The 25,102-nt window shown below is 27.0% G+C and overlaps 1 protein-coding gene across 1 annotated transcript in view; it reads left to right on the forward strand.

Moving 5' to 3' along the window:
• The window catches only part of LOC117173061, a 451,519-nt gene that overhangs the window by 118,856 nt on the left and 307,561 nt on the right, over window positions 1–25,102 (forward strand). The window contains exon 2 of the mRNA XM_033361436.1: window positions 21,755–21,853. Coding sequence (XP_033217327.1) covers window positions 21,755–21,853 — 99 coding nt within the window. The remainder of the gene's footprint in view (window positions 1–21,754; window positions 21,854–25,102) is intronic.

Here is a 25,102-nt window from a genome sequence, read left to right on the forward strand (position 1 = left end):
TATATGTTACATATATGTTGTATATGTTATATATGTTTGTTATATGTTATATATATGTTGTATATGTTATATATATCTTATATATGTTATATATATCTTGTATATGTTATTATATTTACCAATTGGATAAGGAAAAACCAAAAAGATGATGTACAGAATACTAATCGAAGTCATCGTTTTCTTTAAACAGTGAGAACTTACAGTTTTAAATTCGTAATAAGAATGTTAAATAATTAATATCCATCTATATATAGCAGCATATGTTTTATATATCTTATGCGTTATTGTACATTATTTGTATTTCATCATGCTCTTATCTCACATTACATTTGCACACGTAATTAAGATTTATAACATTATTATGCCACGTTTTAAGAAGGGAGAGTCAACTAATTAAATTCTCTTTTCACCCAATTTTCGAAAAACTGTTTATTTTTTTAAACAAAGCATTCATAAAACATCAAAATGATTTTAAAGCATTTAATGTTGAAATAATATTTATCATAATTGCCACACATATTTTTACACATATATTCTAGAGTGAATTTGCATATTTTATTTTTAATTACAGTGTACTACAGATTAGGTTATTTTAGAATTTAAGGGAATGTCACAGAAAACCTGACAGAGTTAGAAAATTTTCGAAAAAATAAATTTGAAGTTAATTTTATTATTATGGTTAAAAATTGTTCTGTTTTGGTTAAGGATTCAAACTATTTTGATAAAAATTTATTTATTTTGGTTAAATCAAACTATTTTTGATATAAAATTAAAATCCCTTTTTAATGAATTATAATCTTTTTTTGGTTGAAAAAATGCTTGGTTAAAAATTGAATTATTTTGTTAATGATTCATCATTTTAGTTGAATTCATTAAAAATTTGAAGTTACTGCGAGAATATTCAACCTTCTTGGTGAATAATTCATCTTTTTGTTTGAAAATTCCTTTAAAAATATAAAAAGTTGGTTGATAATTAATGTACCTTGTTAAAAATGTATCTATTTTGGTAGAAAATTCATCTTATTTTTGAAAAACAATCCTTAAAGTAGAAAATGAGTTTTTTTCTTACTTTAGAATCAATTTTTTTTTAACTAGAAATGTAAATGTTCAAATTTTTGTCGAAAATTAATTTTTTTTCGATAGAAGTTTAATCGTCTTCGTAGAAAATTATAATATTTTGTTAAAAACTTACTTTAATTGTGTAGAAAAGCATGTTTTCACTTTAAAATTAACTCTTTTATTTTTAGATGAAAATTTATCGATTTTAGGAGAAAATTCAGGTATTAGATAAAAATCCGTCTTTTTTACAGAAGAGTACTCTCACTAGTTGGAATTTTATCTTTTTGGCCAAAAATTCATTTCTTTCTTTAAAAATTTTAATATTTTTCTAAAAATTCGGTTCATTTTTGTTTGAAAATTTATTTTACTAACGGAAAATTTAAATATTTTATTTTATGCAGAAAATTTATCCTTCCAGTTGAAAATTCATGTGTTTGGTTGAAACTTAATTTTTAGTTGAAGAATCATAATTTTTTTTTTTTTTTGCAAATTCACTTAAAATATTTCATTTTTTGTTGCAAATTAATCTTTTTTAATAGAAATTGAACCTTTTTCGTCAAAAATTTATCTGTTTTATAGAAAATTGACTATTCTATTTTTTGTCAAAAATTAATTTCTTTGGTTGAAAAAAAACTATTTGGTTAAAAAAATTGTTATAGAAAATTCATTTTTTGGGTTGAAATTTCGTTTCTTTTTACATGAAAATAATTTTTGAATTGAGGATGTAACTTTTCCAGAACTCCTTGAAAATATATTTTTTTTAGTCGAAAATTAATTCATTTAGCTTATAACTCGTTTTCTTGTTGTTTAAAATGTTCTTTTCTGACTGTAAATTCAACTATTCTATTTTTAGTTTGTAAATTTATCATTTTTATTCGAAAAATTATATATTTGATAGAAACCACCTTTATTGATAGGAAATTCATCTTTTGGATTAAAAATTGAATGATTTTGTTCACAATATATTTTGTGTTTAAAAACTCACTTTTTAACTGAAAATTTAGTTCTTCTACTGTTTAAATTAAAAATTTGGTTTAAAATTTGTTTTTTTTTTGTTATTTTTAACACCAATTTTTGTAGAATTTCAATTAATCTAATTTTGGTAAAAAATTTATATTGTTTAAAGCAAAATTCATGTACTTTGTTGAAAGTGATTTTTTTTTTGTAGAAACATCTTTTGGATTAAATATCGACTAACTCTTTGGTTGAAAATTAATTTTTCTTTTTTAAGATTCATACTGGATTCATAGATTCAAGATTCATAGTGGAAGATTAATCATTTTCGTTGCAAATTCTCTTAAAATATTTCATTTTTTGTTGCAAATTTACTTTTTTCATTAGAAATTTAACTTTTTTCGTTAAAAAATTATTTTTTTTGTAGAAAATTCAACTATTCTATTTTTGGTCAAGAATTTATTTCTTTGGTTGAAAAAAAACTATTTAGTTAAAAATAATGTTTAAAGAAAATTCATTTTTTGGGTTGAAAATTCCACTATTTGGTTAAAAATTAATATTTTCGTTTGAAAATTTATCACTGTAATTAAAAATCAATTTATTTTGTTTAAAATTCATTTTTTTCACTTAAAAAGGAATTTTTTAAATTTAAATTTTAGTTTTTTTAATATAAAAAACGTAATTTTTAATATTTTTGTAAAAAAAAACTCAACGGTATTAAGGTTACGTTATTTAATATAGGATATATTCTGCATTATAAAAGTTTATCTATATCTAAAATTTCCCTATTTACAATTTTATAATTTAAAAATTTTATCGATGTTTTAAAATAATGATCTGAATTCCATCTTCAAAATTATATGTCGATACGTTTTAAGTTTTAGTGGATTTATTTTAAAAGATTATAAATATTGCGAATTTTCAGCAAAATATTGGGTAACAATTATTTTGATGTTTTAATGAAAATTATTTATTACTCCTTTTTATATTACGAACTGATTTACTAACTATTCACTGGTTGATTTTTTTCTTCAAAAAACTAAATATATATTGTTTACAATTAAGTCACATAAATTGATTATTTGTATTTGGTTTATATTATTAAATATTTGTTATTATTTGTATTATAAAATTTATTTTTTGTTCGAAATATCTACATCACAATAATTATTCTGCTAAAATTAAAATTTTCTAGAATTATTTGAAAGCTTATAATTCATTAAAGTTAAACAAAGACAAGTTCAAATAAAAAAAAATATTGAAAGTAAAAATTATTTGAATGTTTCAATAAAAATATTTTTTTAAACCTTCAAATGATTTGAAAATACCATAAAAATAATATTTTAACTTTTTTTTCTGAAATTATTGGATATTCACTAAATAATTCTTTTTAAACTTACATTTTCTGGAATTACTTTAAAAGAAATAAAAATATTCAGAAATTTTAATTTTAATTTAAAAAATATATAAAATTTAAATTGTTGTGAAATATTTAGTTAATTTTTAGTTGATTAATTTTGGCAACAATGTTAAATTACAAAAAAATTCAGTTCGAGATCTTTTAAATTAACTAACATGAATTGATTATTTACTTTCTAAATATTTTATTTGATATTAGCTATTCGATTTTCAAAATTATAAGTGAATAATTTGAATTTTTAAATTAAATTGACAAATTTTAAACCAAGGATATTTTTTTTTTATAATTGAAAAATAAATGGTAAAAAAATAGTTACATTCTCTATAAAAGAAATGCTTTTCAAGTCAGGAAGATTAATTTTTAGTGAAAAATACAAATTTAAAAAAAATACATGAATTTTCAACTCAAAAGTGACAGATGAATTTTTGGTTAACAAAAGTAATTTTTAAATAAGAATAAATTAAAGCTACATTTTCAGCCGAATGGCTTTGATTTTATTTTAAAAAAGATTAAATTTTAATAAAATGCAATAGCGTTTTAGACAAAATCGTTACATTTTTTTAGTATGTAATCATTTAATTGCATTGGATTTTTTTATAGCAGTGATTTTTTCAGTAGACATTTTTTTAGTTTAGTAATATCTGATATTTCCAATCGTCGATTTTTTGATAAAATAATTTAAATTTTTCAAAATAGTGAAAGTCTTAACCAGATTCTCACATTTTCTTCCTACAAAAATAAATTCCTAAGACAAAATTTAATATTTGGTATTTTAACTAAAAATGATAGAATTTATAGCAAGACACATCAATTTTACAACCAAAAGGAGGAATTTAAAAAAAAATTATTTTCTATAAAACAGACGAATTTTTAACAAAAAACATAAATTTTCAAACAAATACTTGAATTTTCAATTATAAAAGATAAATTATTTTCAAACAAAACTTTTAAAATCAATTTTTTCATTTGATAAAGTACAATTATAACCCACTTGATATGAATTGTTCGAAAAAAGTGAATTTTCCGCTAGAATGGAAAATTTTTTAACTAAAATTCACGATTTTTAACAAAAAATAGACAAGTTAAATTTTTAGTTGAAAAAATTATTACCAAACCAAACAAAAAAACAAATTGTACTCTTCTTCAATCTTATCCTTTCTATATATATAAAATTATTTACAAATATTTACATGAGTCTTATATCTAGTTCCTTATCACTTACAATCTTTATCTTCCATTTCTCTCCTACATCCTTCCCATACATGCTCTCATGTTTCCTCCTGCCATTCACATATTCTACACTTTCTGTTCTCTTCTTTTTTCCAGTACATCCCCTTCCTTACCTCGTTTTCCAATCATAATCTTGCTATTCTGATCCACCTTCTCTCTCCCCATCCCTTTTCTAAATACTTTGACACACCCCATCCTTTTTCATTATCTTATACCATTCATTGCATTTTCATTCCTCAATAATTCCCCATCTTTCTATTAATTGTTTTTTCCTTTCCCTTTTCTCCATTTCTTTATAGTTTACTCCAGTCCCGTATTCTATTTCTCTATCATTAAAGAATTCCCTCCTTTCTTCTTCCCATCTCGTTAATTCGTTGGCCCTCCCTCACCTCTCTTCTACCTTCATCAAACACTTTCTCGTCAATTACTCTCCCTCTCCCTCCCACAGCTTCGTCTCAAATTTCCATGTCCTCTTTCCCGCTCTAATACTTAACTTATCCCTTTGCACTACTTCTCTCACAATATATCCTGTCGTCCTCCAGTCTGCCCCTAGTGTCCACCTTATATACCTTTCTTGTAAACTCTCAATATCCTTCCTTTCTTTCAATCCCCTAATCTCCAATCCATAACCTAATACCGGCCATACCAGTGTATCAAATAACCTCATTCTCCTTCTCCAATTTTTTTAACCTTCTTTTTCCTATTCCCATATCTGTTTCATTACTTCTGCTGCTTTTTTATTCTTTCTCTTATATAAGCTGTATGATCTCCATTCGTTTTCAAGGTATATTGCAAATATTTATACTCTTTTACTTCTTCCAAGTTTATTCCCTTCCATCTCCCTGTCAATTATTTATTCCTTCCCCTTACTTTTCTCAATCTCGTTATTTTTGTCTTTTCTACAATTACATTCAGCTTCTCCCATCTAAGTTTTTCTCTAATCCTGTAATCAATACCGCCATCCCTTCTTCATTCTTTGCCATCAACACTATGTCGTCTGCGAATGCCACTGTATGTATTTTTTCCTTCCCTATCCTAATTCGGGCCCAACGTTTTCTCCTCATTTCTTCTTCCAAGTCTGATGTTAATAAATTAAATAAAAGCGGGCTTAAAGGACGTCCTTGTCTCACACCTCTCACCAACCAGAAACTATCTCCTAACTGCTCTCCTACCTTTACCCTGCTTTTTGTCCCTCTAAAAATTTCTAATACTCTTTTTATTAACAGCTCTCTTATCCCACTTTTACCATTACTTTTTCAATTTTGCCTAGGTCCAATGAGTCAAACACCGCCTTTAAGTCCACGAACATTGCTATCATTGCCCCTTTTAATTCTCTTATTTACTAGATGGTTCAGAACATAGATGTTGTCTATTACCCCCATTCCTTTTCTAAACCCTGTCTGATTCGGTGACTCGATCTTTTTTTCTTCAACTTCTATCTTCAATCTCTCCGACAAAATAGTTACATATACTTTATACAGTGTTGGCATCAACGTCACCCCCTAGAATCTTTAACCTCCTTTCCTTTTTCTTTCTTTACTATTAATATAACAACTCCTTCTTTCCATAACTCTGGCGACCCCTCTCCTCTCCATACTCTATCACACATTATCCACGCCCATTCCTCTAGTTCCTCCCCTTCATATTTCCATACTTCATTTAGAATCTCATCTATACCAAGTGCCTTTCCATCATTTATTATTCCTAAAACCTTAACTATTTCTTTTCTTGATATGTCCTCTTCTTCATCTCTTTCTCTACCATATTTTCCTCCCTTTACAACTTTTCTCTATACTCCTCCTAGCAAATGCAAAAAATATTTCTTCCATTCTACACATTTAAATATTTTGGTTTACTCTTTTTCTTCTTTTTCTTTCTCTGTTCACTACCTTCCATACCTCTTCTTCTGTCTTAGCCTTCTCCGCCTCTTCTTCAAACCTTTTATTCTCTTCCTCTTTCTTTTGATTACACAAGTCAGTATACTCTTTCTTTTTTTTCCCTATATTCTTTCCCATTACTGTTTTTTTCTTCACTTTCCTAATTCCTTTCTGACCTTTTTTTTCTCTTTACAGTCCTCATCCCATCCACTTCTAATACCTTCTTTACTAACTTCATTTTTGTTTTTGCGCTCTGATCCTATTTTATCTCCTATCATTTTTCCCATCTCCTTGTCCACATTTCCCTCTCCCATTTTGATATTTCTGACCTTTCCTCTTAATTGTTCTCTTCATTCCCTTGACCAATCCCCTTTTCCTACACTTTTTACATTTGCTCACCTTTTATTCATATTGATCTTGCATATCACCTATCTCTAGTTTCTTAACCTTCTCTCTTACGTCATCATCCACCAGCACATAATCAATTACCGTTCCCCTTTCACCTCCTGAACTTGTATATTCTCCTTTCTCATCTCCTTTCAATATTTCCGTTCAAGATATACCATCCCAACTCCTCCAAGCTCTTCAACAACTTTTTTCGTCCCCATTTAAAACCTCATCTTTAGATTTTCTTTCACTCTCTTCTCCCTATTCCCTTCCTCCTTTGACACCTGTTCTCGCATTGAAATCCCCACCTATTATCAGCCTACTGTCTTCTTTATTTTCTTCAATCATTTCTTTCATCACCCCTGCTTTTTCCTGCATATCACCGTCCACATAAACCCCCACTACCTTCCAATCCTCTCCTCCCATCAATACCTCTTCTACTATTAACCCTTTTTTTCTTTTTTCCTGTCTTTCTTATCTTTCCCTGTTATACATTCATTCCTCATTTCCATCACCATTCCTCCCATTGCTCTGCCCTTTTCATTCTTCCTCTTTGCATTTTGCACTTGCCATTTGTAACCTCTCGGTAACCTTCCCCTTACTCTTTCCCATCCCATATTATCTACTCACGTCTCCATCATTATGGCTACATCCCATTGTGTCAAATGTCTCATAAACTCCCTATCCTTTCTCTCCAATCCTGCTATATTCCAGTAACAAATCTTCCATTCTTCCATTCTTCCCTACTTTGGTTTCTTATATTTTTTCCTTCCTACTATTTCTTATCTTCCTATTTCCTGTTCCATTCTCTCCTAGTTTCCCTGCACCTTATTTCTTACCATCTGTTCCCTTTATTGATGTCAGTCCTACCACACTTCGTCTATCTGTATTCTCCCATACTTAACCCATGTTCTCTTTCCCTTTTTTCTTTCTTCTTCCGCTATTTTCCTCAATTTATATTGCATCTTTCTTTCTACCCATGTCAAATCAGCCTCTATTCTCTCTGGACTTTCATATAATAACCTTTTCTTTGCCATGACCCCCTCTTATGTTCCCATTTCTTTAATTTCACCAATACCATTAACTCCCCTCTTTGCACTTCCCTTCTAACATTTTGCATTTCCTCTGTATCTACCTTGGCATTAATCGTTTTTATTACTTCGTCCACTCCTTCCTTCAGCTCTTTCCCCTCTTATCCTATACCCTTTATCACTATGTATAATTTTCTTTCTTCTCTCTCTTTCTTTTCTATTCTGTATTCTATTTTTCTGAGCCTTTCCATCTCCTTATTCCCACTCTCTCCCCCACAGCAGTCCTGGTTCGAGCTTTCAAAATTCTTCATCCTACCTCGCATCTCCTCTATATTTTTATCATTATCTTCTTCCTGCTTTTCTAGCTTTTGTTCTAATTACTGCATCCTCTTTTCTAACTTTTCCCTGATTTTTTTACATTTTTTTTTAGTTCCTTCTTAACTTCAGCCATTTTCCGCATAATTGCCTTCTTTAATTCTTCTGCCCTTTTCTCCTGCTTTTCTTCATAAATCTCCATTACCTCTATCATCACTTCGCGAATTTCCTTTAGTCTTTCCTCTTTCATTGCAACTTCACTTTCATCTCCGCTTCCGTCAGCCCCCTTATTATAACCACTCTTCCCTACTAAACACTGCTTTTCCGGCGGCGATCTGAACATCTTTTGATATTTCCCGCTCGCCCCGATATCTTACTATTCTGCACTGCTTTCCCTCTCCCCTCTCTTCTTTTGATCAAAGCCTCGATTAAACCTATACTTTTTGCTCTTAATGTTTCCTTTTCTATAGTTTTTTTATACTTCCCCCTTGCCTTCCTTTCCTTTATCTCTTCTTTCGGCGTACTGAACACTTTCTGCTCTAGATCTGTTTCTTCCGCGGAGATACTCGCTCAGCTAGCTATCAATCAAATTCAAACTCTCCCGCCTTCTATGCTTTCCTGCCTCTATCTACCGTCGCGGTCTGGTACCTGTCTCGCCTTTCGGTGTCGCTACCCAACCCTGCTACTATTAACCCGATCAACACAGTCTTCTCACCCTGTCACAAATCTCTAAACAAACTTCCACACAAATCTGTCTCAATCCTCCAAAATATCTACCTCCCCTTTCCAATCTCACAATCTCACATATCCGCACCCTTCTGCACACTTCCACAATCCACTCACCTCAAATTTCACCACAATATCAGAAGAACTCAGAATTAACAATTCCCACTACTTTGCACTTTCATGCCGGAAACGGAAGTCCAAAATTGTACTCAAAATAGTTATATTTTCAACTAAACCGATGAACCAGCACCAAAAAAAAATTCTAAATTAAAAAGGAATAAATAAATTTCTAGTTAAGAGAATGAATTTTCAACGATAAGAAAAAATAAATAAATAAATTTATAAGAAAATTCATTGCCATTTAATAACTTCTGTTAACATTATAAATAAATTAAATTTTACGGTCATAACTGTTTAATATTTTAATGCTTAAATTTGTTGCTGAATTTATAAAAGAGAATTTTTTTAATTTTCCTTTCAATTTCGGAATTTTTTGGAATCAAAGAAAATAAAATTATTATTCTGCATAAAAGAAAAGTGGTCTATTAATAGAAATAACGGTTGGCTCATTTTTATCCCAGAAACTCATTTGTCCCTACCTGATGAAGTCATAAACTAGCAACATTTTGGCGCAAAATTCAAATTTGTATATTTGAATAAACCTAAATAATGTTGAGTATTGCTTTTCTTTTAAGTTCGGTGAATGTTAATATAAAAGTATATAAATAATTTCTATTTGGAAGTAGGGACCAAAGGAATTTTTGAATTAAAAAAAATTGAATTTCTTTTGTGACGATTGTATCTATCCAGGAAATTGAGAGATATTTCAATTTCGAAAGGGAACACCTGGAAAATTCAAAATAAAAAAGAAACGAGTATCAATTTCTGATAAAAATCGCTCTTAAAATAGAATTGACTCTAAAATACGAAACACATTTCAATTTCTCGACCAATGAAAATTAACAGACGTTCGAGTCATAAAACTCTCCACCATCATTCTCGTTATCGACTTACAATAAAGCGGCTTGGCGCCAGGAAAATAAAAATTGTCAGACTAAGTCAAATAAACGATTCGCAATCCAATAATTAAATTAACTCGCTGGATAACATATATTTTTTATTGATTATTATTTTTTTACACTTAATTAATTTATTAATTGATTAATTTACAAAACTAAAAAAAAATAAGAAATTTACAAAAAAGAACTTGAATTTTCAACAAAATGGTGGCATTTTGAACCAAAAATGACGAATTTTGAATTTCAAAGTAAGCGATATGTCTTTCAAAAAGAAAATCATTTTTTTCACACAAAAAGTTTAAAATAAAGTTAAGTTTATGAAAGTTAATTTATTTGGTAGAAATTTTTTGTTGAAAATTCTACTATTTGTCTAAAAATTAAATTATTTTTATGAAAAATCAACTTTGCGCTGAAAAAAATAACTTTTTTGTAAAAAAATTATATTTCTGGGTTGAAAATTCAACTCATTTATAAATAATTTGTCTTTTTGACTTCATAATAAACAATTTCGTTCAAAATTGATATATTCTTTAAAGTTCACCTTTTTTAGCTTCTTGGTGGAAAATTAACATTTTTTGCTGTAGATTCAACTTTCGGGTTTCTAATTAATCGTTTTTGTTAAAAATTAAATTAATTGTTTGAAAAATACTAATTTGTTAAAAAGCATTTTTTTAAAATTCAAATCTTTGGTTAAAAATGGAACTTTTTTGTTGAAGTTTCGTTTTTTAGGGTTAACAATTAATTTTTTAATCTAAAATAATTAAATAAAAATTGCTCTTTTTCAATTGATCAAATGGTAGAATTTTTGTTGTTGTTAAAAATTAATCTTTTAACTGAAAATTTGATAATTATATTTTCGTGTTGGAAGATGTATATTTTTCGTTGAAAATTCAATTATGTTATTAAAAATTAAATTATTTTTATGGAAAATAAAGTTTTTTATAAGAAAAATAAACTTTTTTGATAGAAAATTATATTTCTGTGTTGAAATTATTTTTGTAAAAAATTAATCTTTTAACTGAAAATTCAACTATATGATTAAAAATTAAATTACTTTTATGAAAATTAAAGTTTTTGATAAAAAAAATCAACTTTTTTGTTAAAAAATTATATGCCTGGATTAAAAATCCACCTGTTTTATAAGTAATTTATTTTTGTAAATTCTGCATTCAAAAATTTGTTTGAAAATTGATATATTTTTAATAATTCTTCTCTTTCAGTAGAAAATAAATCTTCTTCGTGGAAAATTGATAATTTTTGTTAAAAATTCAACTGTTTGGTTATAAATTTATCGTTTTCAGTTTAAAATTGAACTAATTGTTTGAAAGTTGTAATTATTTGTTCTAACTTTCTAACCAAAAAGGCAACTTTATAACAAAGCAGTTTCATTTTCTGCCAAATATTTTAATTTTTAGTCTAAAAAGATGTATTTTCAGTAAAAAAAATCTAAATTTCTGCGAAATAATTCAAGTTTCTTAAAAATATTAAAATTTTCAGAATAGTAGTCTAATTTTCAATAAATGCTTTAATTTTAACCGAGAAAGGCGAATTTTTAACAAAAATGTTATTTGGAAACTGATAGTTAAATTTTCAAACAAATTGTTAAATTTTTAAGCCAAGAAGACAAATTAGCAACAAAATTCTTGAATTTTGAAGGAAAAAAAAGAAAAACTTGGAAAAGTAGCAGTTTCTACCAATACTTGAATTTTGAACCAAAAATAGTTCAATCCTCAACCAACCAAAAAAAAAATCAATAAAAAATATAAATTTTAATGCAAATAGTTAAAAATACAACTTAAAAAAATATATTTTTTCAATTCAAAATGCTATTGCGAAATTTTTAGTTAAAAGATAAACTTAAAGGAAAAAAAACGAATTTCCAACCAGTTGAAGTTAACCAAAAAATACCAATTTGTATTCAAAAAGTAGAATTTCCAACCAAAAGGATGATATTTTATTAAACAAAAATATTTTTCTAACTTGTAAATAATAGATTTTTAACAAATTATGAAATAGTTAAATTTTCAGATAGAAAAATTAATTTTTAAACCGACAGAAAAGAAATTTAAACAAAAAATTTAAGTTTTTATCAAACAAATCAATTTTCATAAAAATAATTTAATTTTCAGTCAAAAAGTTGAATTTTCAACAAAAACTTAATTTTTAACAAAAAAGTGAATTGTCAGCAAAGCAGTTGAATTTTCTAAATATTTCTAAAAAAATTAATTTTTTACTTTGTTCAAGAATTATCACTAAAGTTTAAATTCAATTATTTCGTTGTGAATAAACTTTCTTATTAGAAAATTATATGTTCCGTTTAAAATTTTTACCGTTTTTGATAATTTATTCAAAAAATAATTTTTTCTGAGATTCACCTTTGTGGTTAAAAATTAAACTCTTTTACAAAAGAAGTATTTTTTCTTTGTTAAAAAAATTAATTCGATTTTTCCATTATTTCCAGTTTTTCCCTTAATTAAGGTCACCCTTCTTTTTTCGATCTCGACTATACCAATTGTAGACGTTGATTGCAAAGACGAAGGAACTTTTCCTCAATCGCGAATTTCTTCGATGTTAAATTATCCGGGGCACCCGAATCCGATATTAACGGAATTCTCGACTTCATTTGGAACCCCATACCTTTGTATTACAATATGCGCTACTCTCTAATTACATTTTCCCAACTCCGAACTCAATTCAAAACTATATTTAATGTTGATTCTCTAATTCCTAATTTCCTTGATTGCATTAAATTATTCTCTAAGATTCAATTCATCACCAAAAATAGTAGCAAACTGCAACCGAGAAACTGAGAATGACAGCCTTGGCAACATCGAAAAGACGAATTTAAAAAAAAAACGAATAAACTTTTAGTGAAGTTGTTACCTTTTCATTTAAAAAGGACAAATTTTTTACAAAACAGTTAAATGTTAGATTGAGACATAAATTTTAAACTGAAAACAAAGTCTTCTAAAAAAAACTTAAATTGATGCAAACTCCTGTTAGAAAAAAAACCAAAGAATTTTCGGTCAAAAATAAAAAAAAAATAAAAATGAGATGGCAGCCAGCGACATCCCCTTCCTTCTTTTTTCTTTATTTTTATCACCATCAAATTACAATAAAATAAGATTTAAAACAAAAATAAAAATGAATAAAAACAAGAGAGAGCGCCTGTTTTTCGGTGCTGTATTTTTCCACCTATCACATTTTTCTTGTCTTGATAAGGTACCGACTGGTTGGTAAAGCAGTTTTATTTTTTATTTATTTTTTTACCTTTATTTTGAATGTTATTTTAAGTTAATTTGAAAAAAGGAGGAAGGGGATGTGGTTCACTGCCTTTTCATTTTCTTTCCCCTTTTTTATTTTTGACCAAAAATGTTTTTTTTAAATAATTCTTTATTTAATAGGATTTTTGATTGATATTTTAATTTAATTAAAATTTCTTGAATTTTAAAAACTTTAATTTTCGCTCAAAGGGATGAAATTTTATTTCAAATATTTAAGTACTTTAAATTAGATTAAAATCCAAATCAAAGATCCTGTTTAAGTCCAAAAATGAAATTGGTGCAAAGTCCTCTTAAAAAAAATCCAACGATCAAATTTGAACCACACAAAAAAAAGAAAAGGAAAAAAAAAGAAGAAGCTTTGATTGCAATCTGAAAAAAAAATTAAAAATAATTTTCGGACCAAAAAAATAAAAAAGAGAAAAGGAAAATGAGAAGGCTACCAACCATATCCGCTTCATTTTCTTCTTTCTTTCGTCTTTTTTATTTTCATTGCTTTTAAAATACAAAAAGAGTCCATTAAAAATGAAAATAAAGAATAAAATAAAATTACATAACCAATGTTATCTCTTTTTTATTTTTGTCCGAAAATGTTTTTTTTTTTTCAATTTTTTTACAGATAATTATCGGAGCTTTTTTTTGATTCTTTGCTGTGGTCCAAATTTGGCCATTGGATTCTTGTTTTTTCTTTAAAAGGAATTTTCATTAATTTCATTTTAAATTATTAATCTTCAAGAAAAAACTGACTTTTTAGGAACATTGGTAAGTTTCTTACACAGTAGAAAAATTGTCAACTAAAATAATGAATCTTCAACTAGAATTGTTAAATTTTTGCTTTAAAAATAATTTTGAACTAGAAAAAACGATTTTTTGAGAAAAATTTCAATTTTTGCTTACAGGGATGAATTTTTATTTTAAATAAAGAATCTTCAAGAAAAAATGCTTTTTAATAAGGTTGTTGAATTTTTTACAAAGTAGAAAGAAAATTGTTTAACTAAAATGATGAATCTTCGAATGGAACTGTTAAATTTTTGCCTAAAAAATAATTTTGAACCAAAAAGCGACGATTTTTTGACAAAAATTCAAGTTTCTTCTCAAAGGGATGAATTTTTGTTTTAAAGTAAATCTTTAAAGGAAACAACTGAATTTTTAATAAACTTTTAAAATTTTTTACTCAGTAGAAAAATTGTCAACTAAAATGATCAATCTGAAACTGTTATAGTAAAAAATTTTGGATAAAAAATGATTTTGAACTAAAAAGACGATGTTGTGACGAAAATTAAAATTTTTTTTTGAAGGAATGAATTTTTATTTCAAATAAATCTTTAAAGAAAACAACTAAATTTTAAATAAACTTGTTAAATTTTGTACACAGTAGAAAAAATGTCAACGAAAATGATCAATCTTTAATTGTAATTATAAAAATTTTTGCTTAGAAATAATTTTGAACTACAAAACAATGATTTTTTGACAAAAATTAACATTTTTGTTTGAAGTGATAAATGTTTATTTTAAATTAAGAATCTCCATGAAAAAAATTAACTTTATGATAACCTTGTTGAATTTTCTACACAGTAGAAAAATTGTCAAATAGAATTATAAATCTTTAACTGAAATTTTGAAATTTTTGCTGAAAAAATTATTTTAAACTAAAAAATGATTTTTGACCAAAATTTAAATTTCTGCATGAAGGTATGAATTTTTATTTTAAATGAAGAATTTAAAAAAAAATACTAACTTTTTAACAAACTTGATAATTTTCTATGAACTAAAATGATTTTCAACCAAGAAGGAAAATTTTTGAACAAAATAGGTAAATTTTTAGTTAAGAAATAAATTTTAAACTTTAACACAATAATTAAAAAATAATTCATTTCTGCTCAAAGGGATCAATTTTCATTTTAAATGAAGAATCTAGAAAAAGCTGGCTTCTCAAGAAACATGTTAAATATTTACAAAGTTCAACTATTTTCAATTGAAATAATGTATCTGAAACTAAAATTGTTAAATTTGTGGGTAAAAAATTAATTTTTAACTAAAAAATAATAATTTTTTAACAAAAATGTCTTATGACTGCTTAAATGGATGAATTGTTACTTTAAAGAAACAATATTCAACAAAGAAACTGAATTTTTTAAAAATTTGTAAATATTTTGAAAAGTTTGATGTATCTTAAATGAAAGAGTAAATCTTTAACTGGTATTATAAAATTCTTGGGTTAGAAATAAGTTTCTAGCTAAAAAAATAACGATTTTTTGACAAAAATTGTAATTTATGCTTTAAGGGATGAATTTTCATTTTAAATAAAGAACCTTCAACAAAAAACTGACTTGTTAACAAACTTGTTAATATTTTTATGAACTAAAATTATTTTCAACCGAAAAGGAAAAATTTTCAATTAAATAGTTAAAATTATGATTAAAGAATAAATTCGAAACTGAAACAACAATTTTTAACCAAAATTTTACGTTTTTACCTGAAGGGATGATTTTTTATTTTAAATGAAGAATTTTTAACAAAAATTCTGGCTAAAAAACAGCGATTTTTGGCAAAAATTAAATTTCTGCTCAGAGTGGTGAATTTTTATTTGAAATAAAAACTTCAACGAAAACACTGACTTTTTAAAAAACTTATTTAATTTTTTACAAAATTAATTTTTTTAACAAAGTTTTATTTTTATTTTTAACAAAGTTGTTAAACTTTTTATAAATTTAAAAGATATTGTGTAAAATTTTGTACAAATTTGAATTATTTCTAATTAAATTAATGAATATTGAACTGAAATTGTTAAATTTGTGAGTGAAAAATAAATTTTGAATTAAAAAACACCACTTTTGTAAAAAAAATGTTTTATTTCTGTTCGAAATAATGAATTATAATTTCAAAGGAACAATCTTCAAAAAATAAACTGACTCTTTAACAAATTTGTGAATTTTTTTATAAAGTTGAATTCTTTTTAACTGAAATGATGAATGTTTAACTGGAATTATCATATTTGTGGGTTGAAAATAAATTTTGAACTTAAAAAGAATATTAAAAAAAGTAATTAATTTCTTCTCAAAGGGATAAATTGTCATTTTAAATAAGAAACTACAAGAAAAAAATGACTTTTTAACAAACTTGTTGAATTTTCGAAAAAGTACTGTTTAATTTTCAATTAAAATGATAAATCTTTAACTGAAATCATGAAATTTCTGGTTGAGAAATAAGCTTTGAACTGAAAAACAACGATTTTTAAAAGACATTTTTTTAATTGTGCTTAAAGGAATGAATTTTCATTTTAAACGAATAATCATTAACAAAAAACTAAGTTTGTAATAAAATTGTTAAATTTTTTGCAAACTAGAATATATTTCCACTAAAATAATGAATCCTTAACTTGAAATTTTGCATTAAAAAAATGCATTTGAAAGTAAAAACTATTTTTTAACAACGAATTTAAATTTCTGCTGAAAGGGATGAAATTTAATTTCAAATGAAGAATGTTTAATATGAAAATTTGAATTTTAACAAACTGCTTAAAATTCGTATAAAGTAGAAAAATTAACAACTAAAATGATGGATCTTCATCTGGAATTATGAAATTTGTAGTTAAGAAATAAATTTTCAACTAAAAAACAACGATTTTTTTACCAAAATTTCAATTTTTGCTCAAAGGGATAAATTTGAATTTTAAACTAAGGATCTTTAACTGGAATTGATAAATTTGTGGTTATAAAATAAATTTGAAACAAAAACCGACTTTTTAACAAAAAATTTAAACTTCTGGTCAAAGGGATAAATTGTCCTTTCAAATGAAGATTTTTAACAGAAAAACTAATCAAAATTGGGACTAGCGCCACCTCTAAATATCGTTTTCAAAAATCGATATTTTTTTGGATTTGAACAAATTTTCAGACGATATGCAAAAAAAAGTTTTCAATGCTTTTTTGGATCACTCTAATTAACCTACTTTGCTAGAAATTAAAATTTTGTTGTTGTTGTGAAAATACATAATTAGTTTTTTGATAGGACGCCTTATTTGTCATTAACATTTTCAGAAAATTAGGGAATAATGTAAATGTTTAAGAATTTGTTAACAGAAAACACACACAAAAAAGGCTTATAGTTTCGGTCGGATGTTCGTCAATCCATCATGCTTTTCTCCTGGGTGGGGGGGGGGGGGGGAAAAAGAAGAGATGATATCGGGGAAGTAAGAAAGGGATTAGAAAATAGTGGGAATCAAATAAGGAAAAGTTAGATAAACGATAGAAGCAAAGCTTGGAGAGGACGTGGGTGACGAGAGAAGGAAGAGGAAGTTGTTGTAGGGGAAGTCAGGAGAGCGGATGGAGTGAAAATGAGTAGTAAAGTGGTAAAGGAAGGTGAGGTGGAGAAGGGAGATAAAGAGGGGAACTGATTGGTGATTATCGGAAGGCGGTGAGGTTGTAAGGGTGATGCATGGATTTAAAGAAGGGAAAGGAAAGGAGGGGTAGTAAATGAGAAAGTAAAAGTGATAGGAATGGTAAGGAAGTAAGTGATGGGCTTGAACAGAATGCTAAGATAGGCTTAAATAAGATATTAATAAATAGGATCGGATAGGATAAAATCTAAAAGGACGAGACAGAATGGAACAGGTGAAACAAAAGGAGAGAGATTAAGAATGAGGGAAAGAGAAAGACAGAAAGGACAACTGATAGAGAAAGGAAACAGACGAGCGGAAGAAGAGAGAGTAATTTTTAAGAAAGTGTTTCAAGTTGATACGAGTAGAAGTGAGAAGAGAAGTGATAGATGGGAGTAACGGGAAGCAGGTTGATTGATTGAAGTAGAGGAAAAGTGGCGAAAGTCTTAGCAAAACTGGTGCAAATGATAAGGAACGATGAGTTTTGGGAAACAAAGAAGGGAAGTTAAAATTAGGGAGTTGTGAAGAAGTAACTAAGGGAAAAAAGGGGAGAAAACAAGGGTAGCTAAATAAGGATTGGGTTAGATCGGAGGGGATAGGATCAAACACGATAGGGTCCAATCCAAAAGGACATGACACTCTAAAAGACGAAAAGTTAAAGAGGAAGCATTATACAGGAAGTAATAGAGCAAGGGATAGAAGAGGGAATAAGAGTCAAAGTGATACTTAAAGTAGGGAATAAAATTAAGGGAAAGGAGGGGAACTAAGCCAAACAAGACAGGTTATAGAGGAGGTAGGGTTGGAATTGAAGCCTAGAAAAGGCAAAGAAAGAAAAAAGTGAAAACAGGGTGTGAAAATAAGTGGAGTGTAGAGGAATTAGGTGCGGGAAGAGGTGGAAATGCTAGGATAGGATTAGCTAAAATATTATTAGATAAGATTGGGTAGAATAATGTCAGAAAAGACGAGACAGAACAAAAGAGGTGAGGCAGAGAGAGAGAGGAGGGAAGGAGAGAGGCTGAGAAAGAGAGAGAGAAAGAGAAAGTGATAACGTAAGGAAAGAAATGAGAGAAAGAAGGGGGAGTCATTAGTAGGAAAGTATGTGAAGGTGATAAGAGTAGAATTGGGGGGTGATGTGATAGATGAAAGTAAAGTAGAGCAGGGTAATTTCATAGAGCATATGTTAAGCAGGCCAAATAACAATAAAAAGGGTTGAAATGAGGTGGAACGAAGAGGAGGAAAGGGATCAAACAAGAGTAACTACGTAGGGATTGGGTAAGATCGGAGATGAAACGATTATACAAGATAGGATCCAATCCAAAAGGAGAGGGCACTATAGAAGAGGAAATTTTAGAAAGGACGAATGATACACAAAGGAAAGAGAGAAGAAAAAGGAGGGGGATTGTTCGTTTTGAAATTGTGGTGGGGGAATAAAAGTGGATGTGATGCATGAAGTGGGGAATAAAATTAAGGGAAAGGTAAGGAACCAAGCTTTCTCAAAGAGAAAGTAGGGGTGGAGTGGGAATCTAAAAGAGTCAAGGAAAGGAAGGAGAAGCAATAAAGGGGAGTGAAAATAATTGGAGTTTAAAGTAATTAAGCGTGGGGAGAGATATAAATGGAAAGGCAGAATTGGATAAGATTCAACAGAATCGGATCTAAAAAAAAGGACATTGCACAAGAGGAAAGGTCAAAGAGAAAGTACAATACAGAAAGGGTAGAAACGAGAGAAAAAATAGGGAGTGATCATTTTGAAATTAATGGAAAGGAGGGAAACTAAGCCAAAGGAGACGGGTGGTAGAGGAAGGAGAAGTGGTGTGGGAACCTAGAAGAAGCAAGGAAAGGAAGAAGAAGTAAAAAAAGGGAGTAAAAATAATTGGAGTGGAGATTAATCAAGTGTGGGGAGAGGTAGAAATGCTAAGATGGGATTGGATAAGGTTGGACAGGATGGGATCTAAAGGAACAGGACAAGATAGAAGTGGAGAGAGGAAGGAGAAGAGAGTGGGGATGGTGATAGAAGGGAGCACATTTGAACGCTTATTTGATTGAATTTTTATCGTAAACTTACTTTTTTATTATTAATTAAAAAGATTGAAATCCATAAATATGGCAAACTTCCGGGTCGTAAAAAATCACCAGCGGCGCGGTTTGTACAGTGGCTAATTTCTCGTGACGCTGGTGCAGCCATGTTTCAGGGTAATGTTCGCCCTGGAAGCCATAATATCGTGGGTCGTGATTATTTTAACACGCACTGCAAGTGTCGACCCTTTGAAAGTGTTGGTGCACCTGCACCAAAAAACGCGAATGCACCCACATTCTACTATCAGGTTTTGTGAGTTATGACCTCAAAGCGAATTTTGTCAACATCGCGTACACGAAATTAACTTCCTTTGAAATACATGTTTGTAGAGACTAATTTTGAAACATAAATTTGTAATTTAGTGTAGAGGTTTTTTTTATAAACTTTAATCAAAATTCGCATTGTAATTTTAAACTAAAATGATAATTTTTAAGCATAAAATTTTAAACAAAACTGTTAAATTTGTAATCAGCTAGCGGAATTTCATCCTGCAAAAAGTAACTTTTTACCAAGCAGATTAATTTTCTACCAAAATACGAGTTTTCAAAAAATACATGCATTTTTTATCCAAATAGTTTAATTTTTAAATAAAAAGATAAGTTTTTAAACCAAAGAATTTCAAACATAATAGTTTAAATCCTTATTTATTAAATATATTTTCAACAAAGTAGATTTAATTCTGTGCAAAACAAAAAAAATTTCAAAAAAAGAGTGAAATTTTTTACGTATAAAATAAAAATTTTTAGATCACACCGGAATAAATGTATTTCTAGTCAAAAACTAAAAAACAAATTTGCAACAAAATAAATGAACTTTCAACTAAATAGTTTAATTTTCAATTAAAAAGCATAAATTATAAACCATCAATATCATATTTAAGAATTTTATTTACAAAATTATTTTTCATTAAGAAAAAACGAATTTTCAAACAGCTCAATTAAACAAAACTAGACGAATTTTATACAAAATTGTTCCATCGTCAACCAAATAAACAAATTTCTAAAAAGAAATTGTATTTTTCTGCCCACAAATATTAATTTCCAAAAAAAATATTTAAAATGTTTAGCTGAGCAATCCAAATTGTTAAAATTTTTTAAAAAACTACGTAAATTTTCAACCAAATAGTTATACTTTACACTGTTCAAAAATTCTTTGGTTTTAGAAAACTATCTTTTCAAACTAAAAAATAAACTATTTCATTTTTTATTATAAATTCATCTTTTTTAGTTGGCATGTCCTCTTTTTGGTTAAAAATTAATGTATTCTGTTCAAAAAATTTATTTTTTCAATAAAAAATTGATGTTCTTCGTTAATTTTTTTTTTAATTTGACTACTTTCTTCAAACAAGAAAAAGATTGTTCAGAATTTATTTTTTCCTTGAAGGTCTACTATTTTAATTAAAAATTTAATTATATCATTAGGAATTGTAAATCAATCTTTCTAGGTCGAAAATTCATTTATAGGATCCAAAATTAATTAATCTTATCGAAATTAAAATATTGTTTGGTTGAAAAATTAACTATTAATTTTTCTGTTCTTAATTCATTTCCTTCGGTTAAAATTAAGCTATTTTGCAGAGAATTTAAGAATTTGATAAAAATGTAATTTCTGCTAAAGATTCATCATTTAAATAAAAAAATTCATCTCTTTATTAAAAATTACACTAATTTATTAAAAAATCTTTGTTCATTGGTTAAAAATAAATTTTTCATTAAAATTAATTATTAATTTTTTAATAAAAAATTTAACCTATCAATATTTTGCCAACAATTGATACTTCTTAGTTAAAAATCGAACCATTTAAAAATTTTATTTTTTCATGTAAAAATTTAACCGCTGCGTTGAAAATTTATTTCATTTTTTTGAAAATACGTCTTTTTCTGTTGTATATTAATCATTTTGGCCGGAAATTAAACTATTTCTTCAAAGGTATAAATAATTTTTGATAATACAAAATACTATGAAAAAAAATTAATAAAAAGCTTCTGATATTTCTGTTTTAGAACAATCGGCCGTCTTAGGAGTTGAAGACACAACGGTTGAAGATCTGCAAAAAGTACCACTAAACTTCACTTCTTCTCGTACATCACTCATTGCAGATGGTAAGTTAAAAATAAATAAATATATTTTAGTCTTATAAAATTTGTTGCAATGACTTTTTAAATATTTAACTGTTTTAGTCAAAAGTTTAACGATTTGCGTAAAATATAACTTTTTTGTTGATAATTCACATTTTCGATTTAACATTACAACATTGCATTGTCGACAATTTGTCTTCTTGGCTTGATAATGCAAAATACAGGACAAAATTTTTTCTCCCTTGTTTTAAAAGTCGACTTTTGTGTTTTGAAATTTATCTCTTAATGAAAAAATCTAATTTATTTTAGTTGAGAATTTATTTATAATATTGAAAATTCGTCTTTTTATTTAAATTTTGTTTGGAAATTCATGTATTTTGTAAAAAAAACTCTACTATTTTGGTGAGATCAGCTATTTGGCTGAAAAGTAACTTTTTGTTGAGAATTCATATTTTCGGTTTGAAAATTCAACAATCTAGTGGACTTTTTTTTCTTTTTTGTTTCAAAATTTATCTGTTTTGACAAAAAATCTAATTTATTTTAGTTAAAAATTCAACTGCTTTGGTAGAAAATACGGTGGTTTTTTTTAAAAGATTCAGCTGTTTTTTGGAAAATTTGACTCTTTGGTTCAATTTTCAAAATAATGATTATATTTTGAACAAAATAATCCAGTTTTCAATTAAAATTAATTTTTCAAGAACAAACAAATTAAACAAAATAAATAAGTGCTAACTAAGAAAGAAAAATTTTCACGAAAAATAAAAGTTTCTATAATTTCCAGGACAACATTTTTTGCTTTACCTGAGGATATTAATTTCTAAGTGAATTCTTAAATTTCTGAAATAAATACTTTAACAAAATTGTTGAATTTGTTCATAAGTAGATTATTTTTTCCTTAACTATATACATTTTTTATGAAAAAATAATTTTAAAAAATAAGTAAATAATTTTTGGCGAAGAAAAACATTTTCTTTAAACTTTATGAATGTTTAATTAAAAAAAAAACTATTTTGAAACTAAATGCAATAGGTAAATTTTCGGGTCTTAAAATTAATTTTTAACGTAAAAACATGTTTGATAATTTTACTATTTTATTTCAAATTGTTGTGTTTTTTTGGAGGTAGGTTGGAAAGTTCAAATATTTTTCTATGAAATTCAACTATCTGTTTGAAAATTAACTTTTTTGTTGAAAATTCCTCTTTTCGGTTTAAAAATAATAAAAAGTTTAATTATTTTGTTGAAAATTAACTTTTTTGTTGGTAATTATTATTTTTTTCCATATGAAAGTACAACTATGTAATTAAAAACATATTTATTAAAAAAGAAACTTTTTGTTGGAAAGTTTCATTTTTTGTTCAATCAAGTTTTTAATAAAAATTAATTTTTAAGAACAAAAAAATTAAACAAAAGACATAAGTGCTAACTAAAAAAGACACATTTTCACCGAAAATAAAAATTTCTATAATTTCCAGGACAATATTTTTTTCTTTGTCTAAGGAAATTAATTTTGAGCGAATTCTTAAATTTTCAACTAAGTTATTGCCAAATAAGGTCAAGAATCTTGAACTAGAAAACTAAAATTTTAACAAAATGGTTAAAATGTCAACCAAGTAGTTACATTTTTAACGTAAATAAATTTTAAACCTAATGTTTAATAGTTTGATTTTGAATTACAAAATTTGTATTCGAGTAAAAAAAAAGATTTTTTAACTATGTAAATAAAATTGTCAACAAAGGAAATAATTTTGTTCACAACAACAGATAAATTTTCAAACTAATAAGACGAGTGACCATAAAAATAGTTGAAATTTGAACCGAAATAAAGACTTTAACTAAATTGTTGAATTTGTTAAAAACTAGATTAAATTTTTCATGAAATATAATTTTCAAAGAAAAATAATTTTTACCGAAGAGAAACATTTTTTTTAAACTTTATGAATTTAAAATTTAAAAAAGAAACTATTTTAAACCTAACTGCAATAGTAGAATTTTCAAGTCAACACAAAAAAATGTAAACAAAATATTTGGATTACCTATGTAAATAATTACCCAAATTTCAATTGCTTGGTTTAGAGTTAATCCCATGAGTTAAAATTGTCCATGAGTCAATTGTTTGTTTAAAGATTAATAATTTTAGATGAAAAATCATCTCTTTGCTTGCAAATTTCACTATTTTGTTTTAAATTGTATTTTTTTGTATGTGGATGTGATAATTCATACATTTTTCTATTAAATTCAACTATTTATTTGAAAATTAACTTTTTTGTTGAAAATTCGTCATTTTGGCTTAAAAATGGTAAAAAGTTATATTTCTTTTTGAATTACGTTTTTATAAATTAGCAGCTTAGTTTATTTTATTTTTAAATTATAAATTAAAGAAAATGAAAAAAACAGCTTCTTAAGTAACCTAAAGTTATTTTATCTAGTAACTGTAACTAGTTACACTTACAAAAAAAACATTGTGTGGCAGTGGGGCCTCACGGCAGAATTGAAACTTTGTTGGATTAACTTTCCAATTATTCGTGAGCAATCATCACGATTTTGGAAAAGATCGCATAGTAAGAGAGTACAGAGAAAGACAAAGAGAAGCATATACAAGCTTTACTTAGCAGCGCAGTAGTGGGGATATCGAAGTAGAGCCGAATAAGCTATTACGAATCGTCGCAAAAATAGGGACAGAGAAATAGGGAGAGAGAGAGAGAGAGAGAGTTGACGTCAGAAGTATAGTATATCACGACAGTAGTGGGGATATACAATATAAATCTCGACCGCAATTTTGAATCTTTGCACAGAAGTGATATGTGAATAGAGAGATAAAAGAAGAAAGTGTATAGTGGCAGTAGTGGGGATATCAAATGTTAGTATTTGCAGCAATTGCAAATCGTAACACAAAATTTAGGGGCAACTAGAGAGCGGCTTAGTTTTAGGAGAAGGCTCGAACAAATGGTCTTGAATTGTTAACCAGATGGGTGAAAAGAGGGGGGCTTTAATTTCACGATCAATCGTTCCCACACTTCAACCTCGTGTATTTAGTCTCTTTATCAAGCATACTTACAAGTAAATTGCTTTTAATTGCATTTAATTGTAGGAGAATTGGAGGGCTATATATAACCTACGTGAGGTGAAAAACAACTTTCGATTGCACAGTTTAGGAGAAAAATTAACGCTTTAAAATAATTGCTTTTAATTAGATTTAGCATTGCAGCATTTAATTTTTAACCAAATGAAATAAGTTTCTAACCAAATTTGTAGACAAATTTTTATTCTTAAATA

This window comes from Belonocnema kinseyi, chromosome 5, assembly GCF_010883055.1.
Source record: "Belonocnema kinseyi isolate 2016_QV_RU_SX_M_011 chromosome 5, B_treatae_v1, whole genome shotgun sequence".
NCBI lineage: Eukaryota > Metazoa > Arthropoda > Insecta > Hymenoptera > Cynipidae > Belonocnema > Belonocnema kinseyi.